The sequence below is a fragment of the Pteropus alecto genome, unplaced genomic scaffold (assembly GCF_000325575.1).
Source record: "Pteropus alecto unplaced genomic scaffold, ASM32557v1 scaffold86, whole genome shotgun sequence".
NCBI classification, from domain to species: domain Eukaryota; kingdom Metazoa; phylum Chordata; class Mammalia; order Chiroptera; family Pteropodidae; genus Pteropus; species Pteropus alecto.
Window position 1 is genome coordinate 33,474,180 of NW_006442109.1, and position 11,071 is coordinate 33,485,250.

An 11,071-nucleotide genomic window follows, 5' to 3' on the forward strand; every position below is an offset into this window, starting at 1 on the left:
TGGCGGGGGAGGCTTCCTGTAAAGGAAATGTCACTGTTGGCTAATTCTTTGTCTTCTATCCCACGACGCAAAAAACATTAGTTAAAAACAGATAAAAACAATCTATCATTTCCATGGCACCTACTTCCAAATTGCTTGAAGTGATATTTAAAACCAATATTTTTAAATTATCCAAATCTGCTCAAAAGTCAGATGAGAGGTATACAGTTTTTTGGTTATTTTCTGTTTTTCAACTTTCAAAATGGATGAAGCAGAGAGTCAAAGTCCCCTACCCATATCCTACTTTGAAGCTTCCTTCCCGTCACGAAAAACTGGGTCCCCCCTGTAGATGTCTCATTTACCATTCTAAGAGCGGCATCCCATTCACTGAGAGTTGGGCATCTGAAAAAGCACGAGAAGGCTAGTGTGCTTCATTCAGACTGTTACTGAACACCTGATCACGTATTCCATAGAGGCAAGTAGAATTGAGAAAAGACCCCTGAGTAGAAAGGAGAATCTCTAGGAAAAAACTTAAGAAAAAAAAGGGTGGGAAATGGGGGGTATAAGTAACGGGAATTTAGAAATTTTAAGTTAAATAATCCTAAGGCTGAAAGTACAGTGTGCTAAATAATTGAACTTAATTTTTGGATGGTGGGGCCAATCGTAAAATTCACAGGTGCTATTAGATTATATGGCCTGGTCTCTCATTTTAGAAATTAGAAAACTGAGCCCAAAAGCATTTCCTGAAGTTCACATTGTTCATCATTTCAAACCCAAGACCTAAGAATCCAAACCTTCTGATTCTAAATCTAATGTTCTTTCTATTATTGTTGCATTGATTATTGGAAAGAGGATTGGCTTCAAAATCAGACAAATCTAGGTGGATTCAAATTCAGGTCCCCTTCTTAGTAGTCTCAGACTTCATTCTCTGAGAGCCTCATGTTTTCTCATCTGTAAAATGGGGATGAATCTAAACTTTACTCATATTTCTACATTTACTCTTTATAATACTAATGCTAAATGACTAGAAAAGAGGTTGGCACACAGTAGGGTTTCTATTAAAAGTTAGGTACTATTATTTTTCAATCATAGGTTGTTATATAAGGTATTTGTGCATCATCTATGTGTCAAGTACTTTGGTAGGTACTTTTAAAAGATATTACAGACAAAAATCTTTGCTCCCTCCAGGGTGCCTAGAATGAGCAGATTAATAAGCAGGACCTTGGTGGCATGAAAATGATGCTGAAAACACACAAAGAATTTAACTTGAACTCATAAGGTAGATTATACATCGAGATGATAAGATTATATAAATCAACATAGAGCATTATTCCAGAAAATGGGTTACTTGGGGCGGGGGGGGGTTGGTGCAAAAGAATTATGTGGGAAACAAGTTACACAGTTTTCTGTTTTGCAGGTCCTCTCTATACATGGTAAAATCCTAGCAGGGGAACTAGATATTTCTCAAACTTATTTGAACATGAAATCTTTTTGTCAAGGAGCATTTCAGGGGCTCACGGTTCAGTGGAATAAGCTTTAGGAAGCCTGCTTTAGACTGCCCTGATAGAGAGCATGGAGGCAGAAGAACAGCTGGAAGATCATGGGAAAATCACCTTAAAAGAGTAAGTCGAATGTCTCAAGTAAGTCCTCAACCAAAAGAGCATGAAGACTACTCAAAATTCAGGTCGCCTAATCATGAGACTTGTGCAGAGAAAAAGGCATGAGCGATAACATCTACTGAGCCACGTCTACACGACCATGCCACTGGATGTGCATCACATTAAACAGTCCTGGAATGGGGTGTCATCAGCAGCATGATTGTCAGTGTACAGATGCCAAAACCAAGAAAACTGAATCCCAGAATAGTTGATTCATTTCCTAACGTCACAGCACAAGGAGTTCAACCAAGTCCTGACTCAAAACCCAGAGGTTTTTCATATTCTCATCATGCATAAAATAACATCACACCTAATTCTCTGACTACAATAAGGCAAAAGATCAGCTGTATAGTCATTTCATACAACAGCTGTGATGACGATTTTCAAACCTTGCTCCTAAGCAATCTGAAAGAAATAATGCCATACTGTGCTGTGGGAAAATTAATTTTATCATATGCTTTAAAAGGGCAGAACTATGTTTCTACCCAGTAGTCACGAACTTCTACAATGGCTACCATAGGCAAAAATGTCTCAAATAAGTGAAAATCTGTAAAGATAAGATGTCAACTTTTCAAAAATGAAATCAGTAACATAGAATTATCCAAAATGGAAAAATGAACAAGACGATGCCGAGTATCATGAAGTGATCATAAATTCTGAAGGCAGAGTTTGCTAAACGAAGAGCATACTTGAACAAAATTAAAGAATTTTGTTGTGGTTATACTGTAAATGACATAAAATAGTAAAATCATGGACAGTATCTGACCTGCCATCACTCTCCTACTTGAGGTTTGAATAGAAAAGTCAGCCAAGTGCTTTGACTTTCTATAGAAGTTATATAAAGAAGAGGCTCTGGAAATTGACTCATTCGAAGCATCAAGAAATCTTTGCTTTTGGACAATAAGGGGAAGATGTAAGTTGCTGCGCATTTTGAATAGCCAGTCCCAGGACCAAGCCTTACCCTTTCTTTAGTGCAGCACTCCACAAATGTTGGCTGCAGAGTAGGCGTGAGATTAAAAACTCCAGACTCCTCCACATACAAGCCTTGGGACTCTGGGTTGAAAATGTCAATCTCCAATCAAATTATTTTAGGTGGTAAAAGGACCCCACTTTCAGGTTGGGGGAATTGAACAATTAAGTGACTCCCCTACAAATCTATAGTCAAAAACAGAAGAGAAAACTGAATTTAAGTTCTCTGTTTATTGAATCATATCATTTCTTTAAACTCCATGAAAACATTTCCCAAAATCTAAATATGATACCCATCGATTCTTGTATATGGTGACAGAATTAATCACTTTTTGGTGTACTTTAAGCACAAAATCTTCCTTATTCTAGACAGACATGTTGAAGACATCCTGAAACATGTCTGACTTGTCTACAACCTGTAAGTGGAGAAAGAAAATTTAACAGGCAATTGAAGGCTGCCGAAATGAGCATAGAAATAGCAGTTCTTCCACCTGTTATCTTCCACTAGTCCTATGACAATAGATGAGACTTTGTTACTTTGTGAGATAAAACAGGTAGGGATGATATTGAGTGCCCATAAGTACAGTCAGGCTAGGTTATTGTCTGTTTTATGAGCTGCACCTGTTCTGACTGGTTGGTGTTGCTGCCAATAGAATTATTATATTTTTTCCCATGTTCCAGAGAACAGAGGTTAATCAAAGCATAAAGGAGCCAGGCAAGTGAAATGGCTCAGAGTAGGGACAAGGGCAAACTAGAGAACAAGTGTCCCAGTTGAAGCAGATACCTGCTACTCAACCCCTGCAGGTTGGAGTCATACAGGAAAATAAGCCCACTGTTGCCAGATTTGCCATTTTTTTAAAAAGAAGCAGCTAGAAATCCTTCCATATTTTAAAATATTTATTCCTAATTCTATCTTTAAAACACTGTTTGCCAACAAAACAATTCTCCAGAATAAGAGTTGACAATTTTCTACTGAGGGCTGTCTGTGACTGCTGAAATAGTTCTAAACCGCAGTTAAGTGTATGGATTAGGTACACTGCCCTGCCCTGACGGCAGTAGTGTGCCATGGCCATTAGGGTTTCAGCAATTAGATATAAATCATGAGTACGGGGCAAAAAAATTTTTAAGTTTACTAATAGTATTAAAAGAGCAGACACTTCTTTCGGAGATACTTAAAGAACACTAAAGACATAATTAGGAACATTTTTTTTAACCGACCCTTGGTCTAATCTTTATTTTAAATAGAGAACATGATCTCAAAACACTTTTTTTCCTTTCCATTTACTCTTTTCTTTCTCTTCTCCAAGCTTTCCTTAGTTTGCGATGTAAGATCATAGGACTTTTGTGGAGGTGACGTTAAATAATCTATGTATATGCCTAAAACAATATCCAGGACAAAGTAAGAACTCATGAACTGTAAGCACCTGCTGTTGCTGTGAATATTATTTAGCTGTCAAAGCCCTCAACGGGGCTGGTCTCCAATTTGGGGAAAGTTAGCGTTAACTCTTACAACTGAGCTGTTATATAAAACTTCTGCCCACAGAACTACTCTGGACCTACCCCTTGTTAGAAATCCATTTCTTAAATTAATTCCCTTTTCAGTTCTTCTGAGATAGCTGAGAATCTTTGGCACACCAGAACAAAGATAAACAAAGAGAGGTCTCTGTAGAGCATTTCACAACAAAGGAGATAAGAGCCTCCACCTCTCTTTTTCCCCTAGGAGACAGAGGTACTTTTCCACTTTTTTGTTTCCTTGTGAAATGGACTCATTCCCTCTTCTGAACTACTTAAACCAAGTTGGATGGGGGTGGCTTAAATTCATACACTCTATGACTTATTTAATGACCTTTTTACTCCTTGCAATGGTTTCATCTATACTCTAATACGTGGTCTCAGCTATTTTAAAAACGCATTATCACTTATTGAAAAGGAGAATATTTGATGCACAAACTTATTAAATTAGCTAGTAATCGGTTAGCACTAAGCACCAAGTTTTATTTAAATTCTGCTACTGTCCTTTCCTGAGGTATGGGATCACCCTAGCCATCAGTAAACTAGAATCAGTGCCCAATTCAGTATTAACTTATTTAAAATTAAGACCCTGAAACTTGCTGCTGCAGGCACTGCAAGCGAACACCAAACATAAGGGAATGACAGATGGTGGGATGAAGAAAATGATGCCTCAGTCTTCCTGGGCTTCACCTAAAAAGATCAAGCCAGCAAGTTCTAAGAACTCCCTGGGGATATGGAATGGATGGCTCAACACAACTCTTCCTGCTACTAGGGAGGGTCACTTCCTTGAGTGCCTTAATCTGCATGACATCATATCATGGGCATGTGCTGACAGATAAATACAAACACATGAATGGAAGTAAGCCAAATAAAATAATTTACACTATGCATAGGAAAAATAACTATTTAAATACCTCTTGCAAACAGCAAAAGTCTAAATATTCTATCATCTGTTTTACAAATAAAATCATCATTTTTTCCCAGTCAAATCATTTTCGCAACCTGATGTACTTGAGGTATTTTTAAAAAACAGGAATTGAATTCTGTTAAAAACAAAGTGCAAGGCTTTCATCCCCAGAACAGATTCAGTGCCCACTGGCAGGTGCAAGCTGCAGGTGCTGTCTAGGTAAATATACTTTCAAAAGGGACTATTTACTTCAACACATGAGAAAACTAAGAATCAGCCTAACATAATCAGTTCAATAGATCGAAGAGATATACCTGCAGGTTTTCAATTTCTTCTTTGTGCTCCCTCTTCAAGTGTAAAATAGCAGCTTGATATTCTGTAAGATCACAAAAGAAGCCAATTACAAAGAAGCACAAAATTATATGCAAAATTCAAAGTGAGTATCTTCAAGATTCTAGAGGTGGTTGTACAAGTAAACTGAGTAAATAAATGCTACAGTTTGACATTAACTTAACAAGAGATGTTGAAAATTGGGACGAGATAGGACAAGTAGCTCAGGATAGAGGGAAGATTTCCCTCCATTTAGCAAACCTTGAATTATAAGAACTCTCCAATTAGGCAGGTAGGATAAGGTTAAAAATGATGAGTATTCCAGATAAAGACTGGGTCAGGTATTTGTCTTTAAGGAGGAGTTAGAAGTTAAGGCCCCACACAGAACAAATACAGACGTGTTAACAGCGGACACATAGGAAATAAAAGAAAGCTTTCTATATGAGATCAGAGAATTCTATTTTTAACACTGTCCCCCCCTCCTCAAAAAAAAGTCTCCATTTGAATGTGAGGCTACTCAAACACCCAGGGCTGATTTTAATCTTTAGATCACTTCAGAAAGTCAAGACAATTTGTTACTGGATCAGAGAATCTAGGGTGAGTAGAGACTGAAAGGAAGACAAAAATAAATTTCTGGTCCAATTTTAGTCTGAGTCTAATAATGTTTATTCCAACAATAAATCCCAAGTGTACACAGGAACTCCAGTCAACCACTAAAACTATGACCTCTTTGGTTAAGCATGAAGCAGTTACAGCTTTATTTCCATCAGGATGGCTAAGGATATGGGGGAATCACAGAACTACGTAGGCTGCAGAGAACCACAGCACAAAATGCTATAAGAAAATGTTTTTGTGGGATAAGCCAATATTTTACAAATATTATAAAATGTGTTTGGGTTGTTAAAAAATGTCAGTTATATGCCATTTTAAAATGTTTGAAAAGATAGGTGATTTCTTCAAGTGGGTTTCAGGTATAAAAGTTTAGGTTTCAATTCAAAAGCGGGTGAGGGACATCTTTGGTAAAGCCAGAACAGGAGAGGAGTGTTGCTGTTGATAATTATGATTAGCCACACTGCTGCTCTTACGGGGAATGTGGTCCACTGAGCTGTGACTCCATCAGCAAGTGCTGTGAGTTTTACGTCCAAACCATACCTTGAATCAAATCACTTCTCACCATCCCACAACCACCACTATGGTCCCAGCCACCACCATCCTTTCCCTGAACCACTGCAATAATCTGAAAAAGTTACCTGATTTTACTAGTACCACCACCAAAAACCATTCTCCTCACAGTGGCTTGAACGCCCTACTAAAGGCTTGAACAGACCATGTCTCACCCCTGGCTTTCCATGGTACTTAAGAGTGAAATCCAAACTCCCTGCTGCAGCCCCGAAGACCCTTTCTAACCTGGCTCCTCTGTACCTTTCTCAGTCTTCCCCTTGCTCGTTGTGCTCCAGGCACACTGGCTTTCTTGCTATTCCTTGAATTTGTCATGTTCTTTCTTACCTCAAAAACTTTACTAATTTTGGAGACAATAATAATGAAGTGTATTTATTGAGCATTCACTATATACCAGGTATTATCTAAGTACCTCATATGTGTTAACTCACTTTGTCCCTAAATAACCCCATGATGTAGGTACATTTTTGTCATTAAAGATAAGAAAATAATACAAAACTGAGTAATTTGCAGAGGTAGAAAACATACATAATTAGCGGGTAAATGTGGTATATCCATAGAATGGAATACTACTCAGCAATAATAAGGAATGAACTATTGATACATACATTGATATAGACAAATCTCAAAAACATTATGCAGAGTGAAAGAAATCAGCCTCAGAATGCTAACTATGTTTAATCCCATTTATATAACATTCTGGAAAAGCCAAAACCAGATCAGATCAGTATTGGCTAAAGGTTAGAGATGAGACAAGGTTTGAGTACAAAAGGATAGCACATAAAGGAATTTTTGGGGTGATGTAACTATTTTCTATCCTGATTATGGTGGTGGTTATGTGACTTATGTAACATGGGTTAATACTAATAGAACTGTACAACAAAAAGAAAAAAAGTTAATTCTATAGGATATTAAGCCTAAAATTCTACATCAAATATTATACTTTTACATGTTTTCCCTAAGAGATTCAGCTTAACACAAGAATTTCTGTTACTACCACTCCTATTCATCATTTTCCTGAGGGTATTAGCAGATACGGTAGGACAAGAAAAAAAGAAAAAAAAACATGCTCATGCATACATCACTCACACCACATAACTAAAGGGGGGAAAAAAGCTATTATTCACTGTGACTGTATATTTAGAAAAATTCAAAAGATTATGCAGATAAAAATGTTAGAATTACTATGTAAGTATAGTAGGGTTGCTGGATATAAAATTAGTATACAAAAGTCATGATACCAGCAACAATTTAAAAAAGAAAACTTAAGATAATATTTATGGTACCCCTAAAAGTACAAAGTATTTAGAAAGAACCTTAACAAAAAATATTTAAGATCTCATGAGAAACTAGAAACACTATATTAAAATATATTATAAGGAAAGACACAGACAGATAGTGAGCAAGCCATGTTTTTGGTAAGACAATATTTTAAAGATGGTAATTTTCCCAAATCAATCTACAGATTAAATGCAATACCATTCAACATTTCTAAGGGTTTTTTGTTTGTTTAAAATTAAGAAGCACAGAAGTGCAAAAGCCGATAAGAGCTAAGAAACTCTTGAAAAAATAGATAAAAAGACAATTTGCCTTACACCTAACAAGAATCATTTTTAATTACCACAACATAATTAATGCGGTGTGGTACTGATGTGGGGATAACAAATAGGCTAATAGGACAGCCTAGAGAGAAGAAGAGTGGGAAGCCTTTATTTCCACTAAGAATGGTCTTTTCAGTAACAATCAGTTGGGAAAAGTAGATATTTATATGGAGAAACATGAATCTGGACTGACTATACCATATAATAACCTATACTAAATTAATTAAGAGCTAAAGTGTAAAAAACAAAATATTTTACAAAAGAATATAGCATAATTTTTTTAAACCTCAAGATAGGAAAGGACAAATATTTTATAAGAGAATATGGCACAAATATTTTATAAGAGAATATAGCATAATTGTTTTAAACCTCAGGATAGGAAAGGACTTAAGATTTAAACCGTACTGTATATAAATAAAAAAGACAAATTTTACTACATTAAAATTAAGAACTACTTTTCATCAAAATACATCATAAAAAGAGGGAAAAGACAAGTCAGAGTGGGAGAATATACCTGAAACAAATAATCAAAGATTTAGCATAAATATATATATATTAATCATTCCTAAGAAATTATAGAAAATAAAAAAGAGGCAAAAAGTATCACTAGGCACTCTATAAAGAGGATGTACAAAGTAACAGATAGATACATTAAAAAGTGATCATTCTCTTTAGTAATCAGGAATATTTAAAGTCTGACAAAACAGCAAAACAGCGTTGGTGAAAATGTGGAGCAATGGAAACTCTCATACATGAGTGGTAGGCATGCAAACTGGTACAATCATTATGGAAAATACTTGGCATTTTCTAATAAAGTTAAAGATACTCATACTAGCTACCAATAATCCTAATCCCAGGTATACATAAATGAAAAAACTATAAAAGAAAAGCAAATAATATTAACAAAAATCGGGATAATAAGTGGCACCCAAGAGAAGAGGAATTGAGTTGGGTTATAAATGAGTAAGGTGGTGTCACATGGAAGTTTGATGAAACCTCTGTGTTTCCTGCCATTTCCTTCATGTATACCTAATGTTACAATATAAGAAAAAAAGACTGCTCTAGTTACATTAGTTTTCTCATACATCAAACACAAAATATTGTATAGGCACAAGAGAGCCTCTAGATTCATGAAATAAGAATTTACTAAGTCCTAACCCATGTGAAGAGTGATAGCTAAACCTTAATCAATTCTCAACTTCTACAAAGTAGGCAAAGGGAGGTTAGCTAAACCCACACTTCTTGCAAAACCAACGTCCTTTGGGAATAACATATACATTCTAAATAGAACTTAAACAGACTATATTTTGAAATGATTAATTTTGTGTAAATTGTACCTGTAGGGGTGTGACAGACATAGTTATGACTAATTAACAGATTGATAAAGGAGATCATTGCAAAGCTAACAACATCCAGTAAATCTTGTTTTATCTCCTCCCTAAACAAATAATTTTACCAGTGGTCCCAGTGTAACAGCTGGCAAGACAACACTATCATTCCTGACAAGAATGACGAAATAAAATCTCTGGGCAGAGTGTAAAAGGAGGAAGTTAATGCTCTCACTAGTGGAATACTTGATTTGAGGGTTCACAAGAGAATGCTGAGGATACAAAGGTTTCAGAATAATGAGTCAGAGTTAGATTAGGGGTTTCCAGATGTCTTCTAATGGGAGTCACCTCCCCTATGTTTTTGGGGTTTGCAAATGCCTTGCACTAGACCAAGGCAAATTCTCTCCCATCTCTTGGGGGTAAGGATTGTGAAGCAGAGATCTCAATTCAAGACTAAGGATGTTTTTGTTTGTTAAAAAGAGAAGTTGTCCTTGGTATTTAGTAGCTCTGGGACTCTATACGTGTGTGAAAATAAGGAATGGAGATTTCGAACATTAGGGCTTGAAAAGAGCAGATCTCTTTGAAGCCACCTTAGCCCCAATGGAAATTAACAAATGAATTCAAATAATCTAGCACCTCACCCCCCCAACAACAAAAAAAGCCTGAAGGATGTCTTTTAGGAAAATAATACATTACACAGAAAGACAGAAAAAGGAAAAAGGACCCTGACTGGCAGGATTCAACACTTGGGGGGAAAATTTGTAGTAAACTTCCCTCCATAAAAATAAAGCTCTTTGAAGTACTTAGTCTAATTGATAAGGACCCTTTTTGTTTCATGTACTCTCCTTTTTGATCAGCTCACAACAATAAAGCAGCCTTTCTGTCAGGTACAATTACAGAGCAGTGTCTTCCAATGCACCAAAAGCAGAAAGAAAAATGATCTAACATGGGGGCACATAGTAACCACAGCTACAGTTCTTCACTGACTGAGCTTCTCTTAATTATACATGGATACAGGTGATACTGAGTACTATTTCTCAAGAACTGTTCTAAGCACTCCACACAGATTAACTCAGGCCATCCTTACAACATGCAAAGTAGATCCTATCATGTCAGGGACCATTTTACAGATGAGGAAACTGAGGAGCAAAGGTTGAACTTTCTCCAAAACCACATGCTAATAAATGCCAAACATGTCATTCAAATTCAGTGAACCTGTGCTATTTACTCTGTAGAGTTTGCTTGTTTTTGTTTGTTCATTGTTCAAATGGTTGAGCAAACATCAGGTGTCACCAAAACTCAAAATCTCCAGGAACTGAAAGATTGCTGGGTTTATTGAGTTACTAGGATCACTTGTAAACTTGGTAAATCTTTTCCAAAATTCTTTAAAAGGAACGTGGAGTATTTTTAATCACAGAGAGGTTAAATGAGCTTGGAGTCAACGTGAACTATGTGAATTTTAATGGCTGGTCCCATCAATTTATGTGATTATAATCCGTCTGTCTTCTCTATGAGGACTTTCAAACCTATAGTCACTAGTTTACAGTCAAATCTGGTTTCCATTTATATTCTTTCACATATATCCAAGCCCTTCCCCCACCCCCACCC

General features: G+C 36.3%; 1 protein-coding gene across 1 annotated transcript in view; it reads right to left on the bottom strand.

Annotated features, from left to right (window-relative positions):
- The window catches only part of LOC102882001 (formin-1), a 250,661-nt gene that overhangs the window by 200,222 nt on the left and 39,368 nt on the right, over window positions 1–11,071 (bottom strand). The window contains 1 exon segment of the mRNA XM_015595813.2: window positions 5,340–5,401. Coding sequence (XP_015451299.1) covers window positions 5,340–5,401 — 62 coding nt within the window.